We start from the raw sequence: 15970 nt of genomic DNA, 5'->3' as shown, positions 1-15970 counted from the left end.
CGGCGGGGCCGAGGGCACAGAGGTGGCCGTGCCTTTCGCAGCTCTGCAGGTGACGGCTCGGGGCAGACCGGGCTGGCGGGGCCCTGCTTTGACATGGGGCATCACTCCCGTGGGTCTGGCCGGGACTTTGGGCTGTTTAAATAAAAGTGTATCTTATCTTGCGTTGATGAATTGCGTTACTAAATCCTCTTGCAGAGTGGCAGAGTGTTTTTGTCCCATCTATTAAAATTAAGTTTGTGAGGCAGCTGCCAGTTTTCAGAGGAGAGAGATCATAGAATCAGAATAATTTGGGTTGGAAGGGACCCTAAAGATCATCTAATTCCAGCCCCCCTGCTATGGGAAGGGACACCTTACACTAGACCAGGTTGCTCAAAGCCCCGTCCAATCTGGCCTTGAACACTTCCAGGGATGGGGCATCCACAACTTTCTCTGTAGCAAAAATCTGACATAAAAAACTTCTGAGAAAAGGAAAGTCCTAGAAAATAAGGGGTACTTTTGATGATTTATAATGTACTTTTTGTTATTGCTTCCCCACTTTGTATTCTAAATTATTTGTAAAAAACCTTGAACATGATGTGTCATTTTCCTGTGACTTCTGCTGTTTTGTCTGTATTTTCCTAGTCTCCCCTCTCCATCCTGGTTTTATTTACTTCCTTGTTCATGCTTCATTGTTGTAAATGCTTGGCATGGCAATAAAACCAGCATTTATTAATTTCTGCTCCCTTTGCAGCCATCTCTCCAGTGTGATCAGTGCTGTTGTATAAGCCATGGTAACCTATGGCCTATGACCTATTTGGTTCTTCTGCCTTTCTTGGATTGCTTTGGCAGTGAGTCATTTTCACATAAAATAGTTTGCAGTGGAGCTTATTCTCTCCAGTGATGCTATAGACCATTCTGGACCTCTGCATCTCTGCCCCTGGGGCATAGCACAGGGCATGGTCCAGACGGTGGAAATCTACTGACCTGCCCCTGTGAAACCTCTGTGAGGGTGTCAGCAGGCAGGGGCTAGTTGGTTCTGAGGGCTGAACCCATCTCCTTTACCTCCCTTCCCGTTCCACCTTTGGCAGAACATCTGAGAAACTCCACGTGGTGACCCAAGTTTCTGCTCTCCTGCACAATTCTGTAATTGAAGCGCAAACTTGTTTTTTTCCTCCTGAACTCATAAATCATGTCCCTTTAATGGGCCTCCGTCCCTGGGAAAGGGGCAGCCCTTGCCACAGTATGGCACAACATGGACAAAGTGTTCATTGTACATCAGGCTCACTTTGATTCCATTTAAATCAATATTGTTATCTGCATTCAGAGATGTAGCAGGGGAGTGTGTGGGGGGAGAAAAACAGAGCAATAATCAATGTTTGCAACAAAGTTGGAAGGAGTACAAGGCTGTCCTTGGGTGTCAGCAGGCATCAGAGCCTGAGAAAAATAAGGGTTTGTTAGTGACACTTGATTCAAAACAGAGTTACTTTTTTTGCAAGTTAAACCTAATGGTGCAGTTGGTCTTGGAGGGCCAAACCAGATGGGATTAGGAATTCACCCAGGGAGGATTATGCTGGGAACTGCTCTGGGTGGCTGCTTGGCTGAGCCTCCATCACACTTCAGGAGGTTCAGCCCAAGCTGTTGCCTTCTTGCAGATGTGCAGCTCACAGGGCTGACACTGCAGAGCAGAGTCACCAGTGTGGAGTGTCCCTGGGCAGGCATCCTACCCTCTGCAGCATAACGTGCATTTTACACAACAGCATCATCATGCAGTTATGTCTGGGCAGAATGAGAGTTGTCACTGCTCATATAAAAGCTCCCAATCTAATTCAGCTTAAGTACCTGGAAGTAAAACTACAATGCTCAACAGTTCAGGTGGCCTTGTTATTTTTATCCAAAAAGTCTGTTTTCCCCACCTTCCTTTAAGATTTGCTAAGTGTTCATGTAGCTGCACAGATGGAAGAAACACCTTGTCTGTGCAAGGAAGTGGTACCAGATGATCATCTGATACTGATTTTATTTTTAGTTATTTAATAAAATCAGTGTAATCTGTGTGTGGGTTTCTCATTTGAGTTTGCTTGAACTTTTATGCTAAGCTAAACTAAATGACAGGCCATGTCCACATGCAGATTTGTGCTAGTTTAAGCACAGCTGTTTATAGCTGTGCCTGTAGCTAATTAACCTACTGCAACTTTCTCCAGCAGAGAGAGCATAGTATGAGAACTGTGGCTTTGTGTTGAAATTACTGTAGCATCTGATTTACTTAATTATTAATTTCCTTGTGAATTGAGACTATCCATCTCTGGTAGTATTAGCCTCCTCACGGCTGTAGGTGTTGGATGTCATCCTTCACTGGACAGACTGAAATCTTTCACCTACTCAGAGCACTGCAGGGGACAGACAGTGGAAGCAGGTCCCTTTTTCCTTCTTGTGAGTAGCGAGTGCTGCCAGGACCTCCTGTCCCATTCGGGTCATCCAGCTCCTAGAGCATATACATGGCTGCAGTAGGTGAATTAATGACTGAGTCTGTGTTTGTATTGGAAACTGCATTGTTTCTGGAAGGAAAGTGGCCAGTTTTTAAAAAAATATTGCCATGTATGAATTTGTTTTCTCATGGAAAACAAGTGATGGAAAGCAGGTGATGTGGCAGCTTCAGCAATGGGCTTATTCCCCCTGGAACTTCCTTTCACTGTATGTCAGGGTGACAAAGTAAAACAGCTTTAGTTAAAATTTTAGTGTAGTGCATTTCTGTACTAGAACCAGGCCCAGCACAGACCAGTCCAGGCCTCAGCACGTGCTTGGGAATTAGAAGAGAAAAAGGTGTGGATCCCAGATCAGACATGGACTTGAGCATCATTTTTCTGCCCTTCCATAATGTGGGGGCTAACCCCAGCCTCTGGATGTAGCCCCTTTTTGTTTTGGCATCAATAACTAGAAACTACAGATCAGGAGATTACTTCTTAGAGTGTTTCCACAACCCCTGTTCCCAGATGTTGGAGGGAATTATACCTTCCAGATATCTCAAAGAATGATGAGATGCACTCTGCTGTTTTACAGTTAACTCAGAACTAGAATGAAGGTATTTCAGAATCATCCAGGCGTGGCCGAGGCTTAAAAATAATCAGTGACCAGAAGGAAGGATCCCTCAGTATGCAAAGTTTCCTAAACAAACAGCACTGTTTTCCCTTGGGATTTATCACCATGCTGTGCCTCATGCCATTGAGCTCAGCAGGCAAGGAGTACAAAGGAGTTGGGCTCCGCATATTTTTAACTTCTCCACCATGTTACAAAACGAGGTGGTTTTAGCATTGTGTTTTTTTAAATAAAATGGCTTCTGATCCGGAGGGCTCCTGACCAGGATAGGTGTTGCAAGCTCACAATTATTGGGGCATAGCAAGCAGGGTCAGGAAAGCAATTTAAGACATGTCACCACTGCAGGCAAACATGGAGAAATTGTGTTTGGAAGGAAACACAGCTGAGGTCAGCAAATATTTTTCTGGGTCAAAAATAAAAGCCAGAAGTTCTCATGGGTGGTTGTTTTTTTCTTCATCTTCCATTTCTGCAGTTTCTTTGTTTGAACTCAGCGAAAACTTATCTTCCACCTCCCATTTTTCATATTGAAAATATCTGGGTTCTGAGGATGAGTGAGTGACAAAGGGGGACAGGGGTGTAATTAATCTAAATACTTGCAGTGTTCTAGCTTTAAGCTGTTAATTGCTCAGTTTTAGATACCATATATTTATTTATTGTTGCCTTTTCAAGTATAACAGCTGAGAAGATGCTTTTAAGAGTACCCATCATACCATGTGGCATCTAGAAACCCTGCTAGCAGGACAGCTGGGTTCTTTAAAGCTGATATAACATGTCTGTTCTCCCTTGGCTGAGAGGGAAGCCTGGACACCAGGATGTTTCTCTGATGGAAATGTCGGTGCAGCAGAAGCGCAGCACGATGTCCATGAGAAGCCCTAAACTGGCTCACAGCTACGCTGTGGGGGTGAAGGCTTGTTCCAAACTAATACATAGGGAATGCAAATTCTTTTAGAACTAATTCTTTTGAGGACATAAGTGCAAATTTAGAGCAAACCTCAGCACAAGCTCCAGCCCCTACCCCAAAGCCAAGTGCATTTAGTGGAGGTTTGGGAGCTCTTCCCTCTTGCCTCCACCAAAGCTCTTGGGAGTGGAATGCCTGTGCTGGGAATGAACGGAGGCAGAGCAGGTCCGCCAGGATGGCAGAGCAAAGCCCCTGAAATACTGGCATCCTCTCTGGAGATGCAGCCATCGCTCTTCGCTGGGATATTAGGGGATTTCTTGGTGTCCCAGGTGGCTGTGCTTGTTTATTTGTGTTCTGGCAATCTACAGAATTACAATGAACTACATCCTGCAAACTCTGCAAATAGTTCCCACCTATGAAATAAACAGAACTCTCAAATATTTAGACTATAGCATTGGATTATCAGTTTATTACCATTAAAAGAACTTGTTGACCTTAAGGAGTCTGAGTCACACTTCTCCTCTGATGGATGTTTTTATTTTGGCAATGTTGGCTCTAGGAAATAATGATTAAGATTGAGAAGCTCAGTCTTTTGTTTACCCTAGGTGGTAACCGTAGGATGGTTCATTTAATTAAAAATGGTTAAAAGGAAGTAAATTGTGTGTAATGCAAATTCCACCCATGCAGTTCCTTGTTAGAAGGAGATGAGTAGTGTTCAGTGGAGATAATTATTCATGTGGTGGTTACATTGCATTGGGTAGAAATGTACAGGGGAGGAAAAATCCTTATGCATCCTTAACTGAACCTTTTGTAATGTCCTGGGTCTGTTCTTTGGAAGCCAAGGTATTTCTGAGGCTGAGTGCAAATAAGCAGAATTCACCCACTTCTGATGTGGTCAGTGGAGCATTTCCTCAGTTTTGCATTCCCCACGTGCACTGAATAGGGGAGTTTGCTCATTTTTTTGGCTTTGTGTTGTATTTTTGTTCTCAAATACCTTCTCCTGGCTGTTCCCAAGAGGCTGGGCTAGAGACCTGCTTGCCCTGATAAATTCCTGCAATTCCTCTGTGCCATCTCAGAGCCATTCTTGATCAATGGACATCCTTCACTAAAGCTGCCCAAGGGGAGGGGGAGGGGGAGGGAAGAGATTTTAATAAAACAGCAGAGATTTTCCATCATGCTGGACATTATTGGAAAGTGTGATGTGAAACAATGCCTTGATCTGAGAGAAACCACCCAGGGCTGTGCTCAGAATGAACTGAGCAGTAGTTTTTTGTTCTGGGATGCACACTGGAGTGGAGAGCCATCTCTAGGTCAGAGCTGCTCTCTTCTAGCTGCCCCTCAGGGCCTGCCAAAGCTGCCTTCAGTGGGGGTTATCAGCAACACGAGCTGTTCATCGTTCTGTCTGAGGTGGGAATGGCACACTGTGTCATGTATGGCCCTCACTGAATAGAGAAAAATATGTATAAAGTCTGTGAGCAGTTGAGTTTGAGTAATTCTGGCATTTATGCCTGGCATCACCAGAATTCGGCCTTGACATTTCCTGTGTGATGGTAACAGATGTGTTTAGATGTGGGCTGCTCTGGGAGACCACAATTACCTACTTTGTTTGCAGTTATTCTTTATCTTATCAGCTGTCTCTCATCTGAAGGCCATTTCTGTGACTTAGCTGCTTAGGAGGTTTTTAGGTAGGAACAGTAGGCCTCCTTCTCTCATTTCTCTGTGACACATCAGACAAAATATCATTGCAGTCAGTGCAGTGGCAGCATTTTTAGTGGAATAGCTTTTCAGAAAGCAATTAAATATATTCTCTGCTCTTGTAGTTCACAGCTGTTCTTAGTCAGCAGAGGAGTAGACAGTTCAGAGCTGCAAGTGTTTATTGCAAATTATGAGAAAATAATGCACCTTGGAAGAGCTCACGTGATGCTGTGGAGCTTCAACAACTAAACAAAAGGCAGGTATTTTATATATTTATTTCATTCCAGTGAGAGGAGAGATGTGAGCACAGAGAGGGGGAAAGAGGGTTGGTGGTGTGAGTGTGGCCACAGGCAGAATAGACCTGGGTAGGGGTGTCTGCTGTTCAGCCATGTGCCTTCCCAGTGGGACAGCCCTTGGCTGCCTTAGGAGCACTGTCCTACTTGCCAGCGATTTCATTCTTTAAGAGCAGTGTTTGTAAGCTTGTGCAGTAGTGTTCCCATCTGTATTTTTGCACCTTGAGGGCTTGTCTGTGTGTAAAAGGGAGCATTTGGATCAGCTGAGCTGCCACAGGTCTAAGTGGGACTCACATCTGGCCCCCTCCTGCTGCAGCTGCCCCATCGCTCACAGCCGCCCAGTGACTGTGGTGACCGTGGCCAGCGCCGGCTGCAGCCAACACTGGGCACAAACACTGGGCACAAACTGGGACCACACCGCTCCCTCTGTGGCTGCAGCACCGGACTCCAGGCAGGGAAACACAGCCCAGCCCCATGGACAAGAGGTTTTATGCTGGTTTTCAGCCCATTCCTCCCAAAGAGAAAGACCATCCTACAGTTCGCTTTTTATTTTTACTCTCCTGGCAGAGGGCATCCATTAAACATCATAGTATTATGACAATGAGCATTATAATGCCTGTCAGTGGTTTGCCTGTAAAGTAATGATGGCAATGCCTCTGCATATTTCACTGACTGCAGAAGAGATCAGATGGGAGGAAGAATGGGGCTGGACTTTCCAGCGTGAGACAGAGAGGGGCACAGGGCTGATCATGGACTCTACACCTTTCTGGTGCTGTTAACTACAGCAGATCCTGGGAACTGCAGTATGACTGTGGGTGCCAGGACCACATCCATCATTCTTAATACAATGCTACTCTTGGTTTTGACCTGCCCTACAAGGGCTGTCTTGACTAATGAGGGTACTGGGAAGTGTCCATACATTGTAAAGCAAAAGGAGGTTATTTCCTTACATTGTGACATGATGTGGACAAAAAGGTAAGGACAGCAGCCTTTTCAGCTAGCTGCTATTTTCATCGGGCTATGAATAGTCTTGTGAGATCAGTATTATCTGTTCCAGGTTTTGTTATATTTTGTGTTAGGAGGTTTTCATATCTTTATTACATGGACCTATGTGCAGCTCCAGATCTAAAGGGTGAGGTGGGTCTAGATGGTCCTATGCTTACCTAGGTGATGGAATGGGGTCCTGACTACCAGTTTGTCAGGTTACAGTTCCTAAATTCCTCCTCCCTCTTTACATGCCACTCGGTGTCTAGTCAATGAAATCTGCTTGGCCCATGGTGTATATTGTTAATCTGTGCACATCCCAGTGCTGAGGAAGATGTGCAGCATTTTGAAGGAAAGGTGCATGCTGAGAGATCAGAACCAAGACTGGAGTGCCCTGCAGATGGCCTACAGATAATTTGTGTCTGTAGGCAGATGTCAGCAAGAGCACTAAGCTGGTGCTGGGCATCTGAGCAGTGTGTGCTTGAATTAGTTATGCAGAGCATTAACATAGTTCTGTTTTGAGCTGGAGCTCAGTTAAACCTCCCAGAAATAAAATTAAAATGCAGCACAAAGAAGGTGTCAGCCCCTTCAGCATCTGCCTTTCCAAAAGGGGATGTTTCACACCTGCTAGGCCAAGCAAGCTTTTAATTTTCACCTGGTGAAACTATTTGAAAGAGAGTTACTTCAAAAAGCCCAAACAGCTTCCGGAACAACAGCCTTCTCCACTACTTTTATTAGTAACCTTCTTGGCTTTTCTGCAGGTGATCAGAGCTCTCCACTCTCTGGGGGCTTGGCAGAGTCATCTGCTGTGCCCTGTGTGAAGGCTGGCATTGCCTGTCTCCCTCCTGGCTGCAGAGCTGCAGCTGGGCACAGCTTACACCAGCTCTCCTGGCACTGCAAAACCAGTCCCCCAGGTGAATATTCTGAAGGCTGCAGCTGTTGGGAAGAGCCTTTTTGCACCTGAACACTGCTAAGCAGTTCTGTAGTAATCTAGATCCAGGGCTGAGAAGGGTGTGAGGAATGAGCAAAGCTCCCTGAGTAACACCTGGAATGAGCAAACAACAAACTCCCTTTGTCTGGAAAGAGAAGCCATGGCTGTGACACAGGTCTGCAAAATGCACAATATGGAGCAGGTGAGTGCAGAGTGATCCTTACTGGGTTTTCTAATAAAATACTTGAGGATATCAAATGAAACAAGCAAGTAGCAGGTGAAAACAGATCAAGGGTAGGTACTCTTGTGTTTAAAGTGTAGTGAAGCTGTGGGACTGTGAGGCTTTTGAGGATATTGCAAATGCTTAAAATTAATGTGAGTTCAGAAGGTAATTGGAAAAGCTGAAATGCAGGGACAGTGCCCCTGTTTTCAGGGCATCCCTGCCTGGTACCTTGCAGGAAGCCAGGGCGCAGGACAGCTCTGGCCATGTCCTGTTAGCCCTTGTTGAAAATAAACCGGTGCCTTACAGGGACCTTCAGTCCAGCTGTGTATGGCCTTCCCTGTATTTTTACATTGGACACTGACAGTCTGTTGGGGGATGAGATGCACACATGCCGGGGCTCTATGTTTGACAAGCTGCACAGCAGTGTAATACACCATCACAGATCTTTTCTGGAGACTGAAGCATTGGCTTCTTCTTGGGGAGGTGGCCACAAGAAATCAAAAGCTATCACAGCAGGAGATGCAGCCAGTTTTGCCACATGATGGGTTCTGCTGCTGATTGTCTCCACACCCGTTCCACACCCAGCTTTTGTCAACGTGGCTGGGCATGTGAGTTGATCTTTGTGATGTTCTCTTCCCCAGAGAGCAGTTAGAGGAGAGAAGGTCCTTTGGACATCCAGCATACTCCTCTGTTCAGATTTATGGTCTTTCCTGTAGGCATGATAATCCATTTTACCCATCTGCTGTGTTGTGACAGTGGCAGGACCCAGCAGGGCTCCCCCTGCTTTGGGGTGTTGTGGTGGTGCAGAATCTGAGGGCAGCCCAGGTTTGTTCTGCATGGTGGGACATGCCTTGGGCAGAAGCTGACTCTGCAGACACAATTCACTTTTTTATGACTCTCCATTTTGCTCCTGTCACCAGAGAGCAGTCCTGAGCTAGGAGGGGTCTCCCACTGGTCGGAGGGAAGGAGAGTGCAACTTTCTTTGTGCTTGTCACAGTTTGTCCAAAACCAGTTTACAACACCAGTAAGCTAAATAAAGTGCATGCCTGAAGAGGTCCCAGTCTGGGATAAAATCTGCCCCAGCACTGTGCAATGACTCCCACCATTGCCCTACAAAGCTGCATGGCTTTTGTGTTTCCCTTCCCAGCTGTTTGCAGAGGTGGCAAGGCCAGGGCTGGGCACTTTATATCTGTGTAAGACCCACGGGGCCCTCTATGGATCTGCTGATTTAGGTGTTTGTACCACATCACCCCTGTGGTGTCCAAACTGTCCATTAGCAAGGCTTTGAGAGGGGAGAGGATTATGTGTAATCTAACAGAGCAAATCCAAGCTGTGTGGTGCTGCTGCAGGAGTGTGGATTAAGCAATCAGGGGAATGGGTGATGGCTGGGCACAGAGCACTGTGCCTGCCTCATAACATTCTGTACCTGTCAGGTCATTCTTATCCTTAATCTCTTGTGCTTGCAGACCCATGTACACAATTAGCACTCTCCCTTAATGCTCTGCACCTGAGTGGTTCATGGTGGGGTTCTCCTTTCGAGCCTCTGCACTGCCCAAGACACACATGGGGTGCCCATCAGAGGCTGCCCAGGCTCAGCTGCAGCAGGGACAGCCCCATGGCCATAGAGATGCAGATGGAGATCATTTCCCAGCCTTGTTTATTCCTGCAGGTCTGGGTCAACAGCTTTGCAGCACCTGACACTTCCAGCAAAACCTCCACCTCCGGTGGAGCGGTCTTCTGGACCAGCTCACTTTCCCACAGCAGGTGCATCAAGTGGTTTGATTTTTAACTATATAAAACAAAATAAGGACTTGGCTGCTTGGTTTCTGTTAACCTTTTCCTTCTAATGTGGCTATTCCAGTAAGATAAAACATTTTCATGTGAAAGAAAAAAAAGTCTCTTTACAAGTAGCCTTTTTCCCAAGAAGTAGCCTTTATTTTGAATTGACTGCCATACTGATGAATAAATATGAGTCTTCACTGAAAATATTTTCTGAAGTAGTTTCAGCCCACATGTCATGGGGTTTGTTAAAAATAAATAAAAGTTCTTGAGAAGCAAATACTGTGATATGTCCCTAGATGCCTTTTCAAAAATAGAATCTGTCCCAGAAAATTCTGTGAATGTCTTTGTAGAAGTAGGATTGGCCTGAGAACCAGAGAGAGTAGATGGAAACTAAGCATGGAAGAGCCACGCCAAGCTGGATGAAATGTAGTTTTAAACAGTAGAGATTCACCAGGACTTTTTATTATTGTTTTTGTTTAAACTATTTAGAATGATATTGATAGTTTCTCAGATGATAAAGGCTATAATTGTAGTGTGACAAGCACAGCCCTTCTTGCCTAAAAGAAATAGGAAATGTTGTTTCCTTTCCTCCAACAATTTTTTACAAAAAAAACAAGAGCTATTATGATAATGCCATTCCTTTTATGAGCTTTTTCATGCAATGTTCTGTGGTATTTCTTTGTAAATATTACAGCCAAATGCCTGTTCTTTCTTTTAATGTGTTGTTACACCCTTACAAAAAAGGCAAACATTTGTGAATACGTATCATCCATAAAATAAGGTAAATCTGTGAAATTATGTCAGATGAGCAAACTTCACCTGAAGCTCTGGTTCTCAGCTTTGCATGGGTCAGTTGATGGAAGAGATGCACCATGTAGAGGCAAAGAAGTGACAAAAATGATGAAAATACCAGCTTTGCGGAATCTGAAGGAGCTGTGGTTGGCTAACATGGAGGCTGAGGTGTCAAGCCCAGTGAGGGTGGCTGCAAAGGGATCATTCCTGTGCTAGCTAGGACGGGCTGACACCTATCAGGGAGGTCTGGGGTAGGCAATAGGAAGAGGTTTCTTGCTGACAGCAAAGCACTGAAATAGATGGCCTGAAAGGGCTGAGGTTGGTATCCTCAAAGGGGCAGACTAGAGAGTAAGGGTGATACAGGCTTTGGGGTTAGGGAATGGGCCTGATGACCTTCAGATCATGTCTGCCATGAAAATGGTAATGATCTGACTCCTAAGGCTGTGGCTTTGGAAGAAATAGCAAAGTGTCATGAAAACCACAATCACTTGAAAGGTTTGGAAACACTGGAAAAATTGAGTGAGCTAGAAACCGCCTACGTGGGCAGGAGCAGAACTTTTGCTCCCTTGAAGGTGTGCCTTACTGCCCTCAAGTTGGCCAGGAGAGAGGAAAAGGAATAAAGTGGCAAGGCAACGCTTGATTTACCTTTCCTCCACGCCCTGCAGCCTCTGGCCATTTTCGCAGTCTTTTGAGACACAAAGTGATCTGCACCAGTAGTGTTTGAATAGCAAATACCAGTGCAGCATGAAGCAAAGGGCACACATATTAGAAGATGAGCAGCCCCTGGTATTTCATAGCATGACGTGCAGCAGAAATGCTTGCAGGTTGCTGTTCTGTCATTTTCTGATTGCTTTACAAAGGTTGGCTGCCTATCCTTGGTCTCATTTAGGGCAGAAAGAAGTGAGGATAAGAATGGAGGTAAAAAGCAAGTAAGCAATTTGGTAATTTATATGCATATTTTGCTTGTAGCATGCTGAGTCAACTGTTTACCTGTTAGTAGGAAAGGGCTAAAATAAAACATTGTCTTGGTTAGGTTAATACCATGTGAGGAGCTCTAGGACAGGGAGGAAAGTAGGGCAGCTTGTTTTGGAACTTGTGCTGGAGAACAAATAAAAACCCCCAATGTACACACTCGGTTACCATATGTCACACGTATCATAAAAGGCATCTCGGTGCTATTTCTTTGCAGGGATGCTTGAACTCCACAGAGCAGAACTCCCTGTTGAGGAGAGCGCATGCCAGAGGTGCTGGGGGTGCCGGTGGTGAGATGAGCTTTCGTGCCTCTTGAGGCAGCTCCGGCGGGCGGCGGGAGCTCGCTCCTTGCCGTGCTTCCCGCGGTGATTGACGTTGGCATCCAGATCGCTGCAACTGTGCCTGAAGAAAAGCAAAGCAAAGGAGCCTAATTTCGCTGAGAGAATTTTCCTGGCAGGGGGAGGCATGCAGTGCAGAGAGACGTGCCAGCCAAGAGCCTGGAAGTGCAAGTGCAGGTGCTAAGGCGAGTTCCACCCAAGCCATGCTGTGGTGAATCCTTTCTCCTCAGCCACATCCTGCTCAGCACCAGGGCAGCTGCGAGGGGCTGCCCATGGCACTGCGGCAGCCTGGGCTGGATTAGTGCCTGCTCTGTCTTTGCTCCAGCCATCCGAAGAACTGAAGAAGATTGTAGGGAAGATGTTGGACTTGAGCTTCCTGACTGAAGAGGAGTATGAAAAGCTGATGAAGGTTCTGCAGAGAGATGCAGAGCTGAAGAAGAAGGATGGGGATCGCATCAGGTGAGAGAGCGTGTGATAGCAGCAGGATGTGAACCTCCCTTGGGGAGACTTTTTCACTTCTCTGAGAGAGGAGCACGTGTGTGTCTGTGTGTGCGTGAACAAGGAGAGGTGCAGGTTGCAGCAGTGCTGTCCCTTTTGCTCAGATCCCGATAGATCTTTTCATTGTACCACTGCTTTCTCAGCCATCCTTCTGTCGCTGCTGTTGTTCCCTCTTTGCAGGAGTGGACTCTCCTTTTGAGTTAATCATCAGCCCTCAGAGATGCCAAGGGCAATCTCCCCTTTCCTGTTCTGGGGAGGAAAATGCTGATTTCTTGGTGGCAGAGGTCTGAGCAGGGGAGTAGCCGCTATCTTGTTTTACTCACTTGGTAGCACAGAAAGGCCACAGTGTGTTTTAAAATGAGATTTTACATCCCCTTCTCTGCTTTATGTCCCCCCATTGCTCTTTGAGGTGGATGTGTGTGCACCATCTATCATGCAGAGAGGGGTGATTAGAGGCTCCATGATCTGCCAGAGGTTTGCAGGGAGCCATTCCAGAGCCAGGGATTCTTGCTCAGTTCAGCTCCTTTGCCACTGGCCATCCTGGAGCTCAGGTCTGGTTGATCAGGATTGCTTGTTGCTGCTGTCACTTTTTAAATGCCAGCCATTAGACCATCTGGGCTGACAGTATGCACCAGGCTCAGGGATCTGGCAACGAATTCTCTACAGCAAGAAATTAGTAGCTCAGTGAGTGTGGGTGGCAGTGTGCCAGTTTACCCCAACTAAGGATGTGAGTCTTTGACTTGCTGTTGAGCCAAAAAAAGAGTAAGCCCTGTATAGGAAGGATGCTCAAAGCTTGAAAGGGGAGCAGGAAGCTTTGCTGCAGGTTCCTGGGAACCTGTGTGCCCTGGCCTCTGCTTGGAGGTGAGAGCTGGGGAAACAACTGGAAGCCAGAAGCTTGGACTTGGGGTGTATGTGTCTGCATGCTCTCACCTCTCCTCTGAATTGAAACAATTTCAAAAAGGTTTGTTTTTTAATTATTTTGGGCTTTGTTTGTTTGTTTCTGAAATGGAATAAATTTTTCCTCTGAAGTGGAGGTTTGGTAAAAAGAGTGTTTGGATTATTTTGGTTTTGTTTCACTTCTCTTTGGAAGCTGTTGCACAGGAGGCTTTGATTTGGGAGTGAATTAGGTCCTGCCCAGAGCCCCTTGTTGTCAGTTTGGCTACCTGCAGTAAGACGTGTTTGGTTCCAACACAACCTGTCTGCTGGGAAAAATGAAGTCAATGGCATTTCTTTGATCTGGTGTCAACAAGATTAAAATATCTATTTCCTCTGGCCCAGCTCCTTGAGACCCTCATGGAGGCAGGTGCAGCCCTGGCCTAGATGGGAGCTCCTGTTGAGCCCCCAGCACAGCCTGCAGAGGCTTGAGCCCAGTTATCCCATACCTGCTCCCTCCTGGCCTTTAGGCAGCCATGTGTGACCCCTCAAGGCTCCAGGGTTATCTGAGCTGGGAGCTTCCTCTGGCCTCCCAGGTTTCACAGGCATCCTGAACTGTGGTGAGCTGTGGGAGGCAGTGCCAGCTGAAAGGCAGCTAACTCAGCAAGCCATGGTGAGGAGGGTTAGAGTATGGGCTGGCAAACAGAGCACTGACAGGCTTAGATGCCTAAAACCAGCCCGGGGTGTGCCTGAGTGAGTTACAGTGGGAGAAGCCATGCTCAGGAAGGAGAGCTAACCATGAGTGCCAAAATGGGCATGGCAGGAGGAGCAGGGAGAGGAGCAGTGTCCAAGGAGATTGCTGCAGGGACAGGTTGCTTCTCTAAATATCATTATTTATTTCTGTAGTTTGCAGCAAATTTGATTCAAAAGGTTTTGCTGCTCATAAAGAGATTAATAGACAAATAAAATGGAGAAGTGCAAGACAGCCCCACCCCTTCCTTAATCCTCAGGGCAGCCAAGCAAGTGGACACATCTCCTTGCCAGGTGACTGATTTGGATTTGTGAAATTTGGAAGAGGTGAAAGCTTGTGTTTACAAGGTGCTGTTGCCATTTCAGATAAAGAATAAATCAGCTGCTGTTTTAATGCTGGTTTGGCTCTTGTGATTGCAGAGAATAATCTCTGGATCCTTTGTAGTCAGAGAGGTGAACCCATGGACATGTTGCAAAGGTAGCTCAGGGGAAGTCAAAAGTTTGGAGATCTTTTTGGTGTGTAATGCTCTTACTGACTTTCAGGAGGATACAAGGCTCTATCAAGGATGAAAAGAAGAAGAAGTTTGTGACAGGTGAATGGTTTTCGGAAGTGAAGGCAAAACGGTTTCAGCAAGACTTGGAGGGGCCGGATCTACTTCGGGCATCAATTAGAAGGAAAAAGGGCAAACTAGAAAGTAAGTATGTTAGCGTGCATCTTAAGAAAACAAATTGAGTGACCACAAAAAATTGGTCCAGGATGGGAGCCTCCTTGTACTGGGAGTCTGTTGAGAAGCAGTCCCTGTGTTGTAATAAGGGGATTCTCAGCTATGTTTTCAGTACTAGAAAAACAGCCCTTGTTATCAAAATCAGGGCACAAAGAAAAAATTACACTGTGGCAGAGGACCAAAGCAAAAGCCATCTGCAGCCAATGCCTTTTCCCCACTTCAGCTTCTTTTTCCCAAAATTTCTGTTTGCTAGAGGTCACTGGTATCATTTCTTACCACAGAAATAAAAGGAGAATGTAGGACAGTTTCTGGCATCAAACTGACATGTGTGGGTTAAACACATTCCCCTGCCCCAATTCCTGAAGTGGTCTGACAAGAGCTGCTCTCACAGGTCTCTGGGGTGGTGGGGTCAGTCACATCTCTGCAAAGGGAGATGGTGCCTCTCTCCTCCTGGCAAGTATTTGCCCACTTGAGAGGGTCCATGCCTAGCTTTTTACATGGAAATAATTCCAAGGCAAAATGTGGTTTTCAAAGTAAAAAGGGCTTTGTGGGCAAGACTGAATGGTACCCAGGCTGTGTGCCACAGCCAGGCTGTATCTGGGACCACGTGCTAATTAGAAGCAGATGTGTTGCATGTTGTTTGACGTGCAGATAAACTTTCATGGTGCTGTGTAAAACAGATCAAAGCAGATTTGTCAGCTCAGGGCAAGAGATCAGCCCTGTGTGAAACAAGCAGGACTGTGCTGGGAGTCAAAATGTAACCAGCCTGGAGCTGGAACTTTGTGCTGAACATCTGTGCAAAGCAGAACTGGGGATGATTCACATCCAGTCCTCACCATGAGGACAGGCCAGCCACCCCCACAGCCCAGTGTCACACAACCTCCTGATTTGTCAGGGTGGGCAGTCACAGACCCTCAGCCATGGCTGGGGAGCTGCTGGCTGCTGCTGCTCTTAGGAAGCCTTGGCCCTGCCAGGCAGCTCTGAGCAAAGTCTGCTGCTGTCTGTAACACAAGGGCCCCATACCCGGGCTCTGCTCTTCTGCAGTGAAGGCTACTGCCCCTGACAAAGGGGCATCTGTCCAGCACTCAGATGTCATCTCCAGCAGTTCAGTTCAGCCATCTTACCTGGGCCCAGTTTCCCATTCCTG

At 46.4% G+C, this 15970-nt stretch overlaps 2 protein-coding genes across 4 annotated transcripts in view; one reads left to right on the top strand and one right to left on the bottom strand.

Moving 5' to 3' along the window:
* The window catches only part of VSIG1 (V-set and immunoglobulin domain containing 1), a 41440-nt gene extending 35160 nt beyond the window's left edge, over nucleotides 1-6280 (bottom strand). Inside the window, exon 1 of the mRNA XM_017743100.1 lies at nucleotides 6250-6280. Coding sequence (XP_017598589.1) covers nucleotides 6250-6280 — 31 coding nt within the window. The remainder of the gene's footprint in view (nucleotides 1-6249) is intronic.
* Nucleotides 6281-7711: 1431 nt separating this feature from the next.
* Nucleotides 7712-15970, top strand: part of LOC103621651 (synaptotagmin-like protein 2) — a 28435-nt gene continuing 20176 nt past the window's right edge. Inside the window, exons 1-3 of one of the 3 annotated variants that reach the window (XM_017743158.1) lie at nucleotides 7712-8072; nucleotides 11857-12436; nucleotides 14642-14793. In XM_017743158.1, the coding sequence (XP_017598647.1) occupies nucleotides 12336-12436; nucleotides 14642-14793 (253 nt within the window). In that variant the 5' untranslated portion in view covers nucleotides 7712-8072; nucleotides 11857-12335. The remainder of the gene's footprint in view (nucleotides 8073-11856; nucleotides 12437-14641; nucleotides 14794-15970) is intronic. The other 2 variants (XM_017743157.1, XM_008640492.2) reach the window with 2 other exon arrangements.

The sequence above is a fragment of the Corvus brachyrhynchos genome, unplaced genomic scaffold (assembly GCF_000691975.1).
Source record: "Corvus brachyrhynchos isolate BGI_N302 unplaced genomic scaffold, ASM69197v1 scaffold398, whole genome shotgun sequence".
Lineage (NCBI taxonomy): Eukaryota > Metazoa > Chordata > Aves > Passeriformes > Corvidae > Corvus > Corvus brachyrhynchos.
Note: the sequence above shows the minus strand (reverse complement) of the source record. Positions and strands in the feature narration are given on the sequence as shown.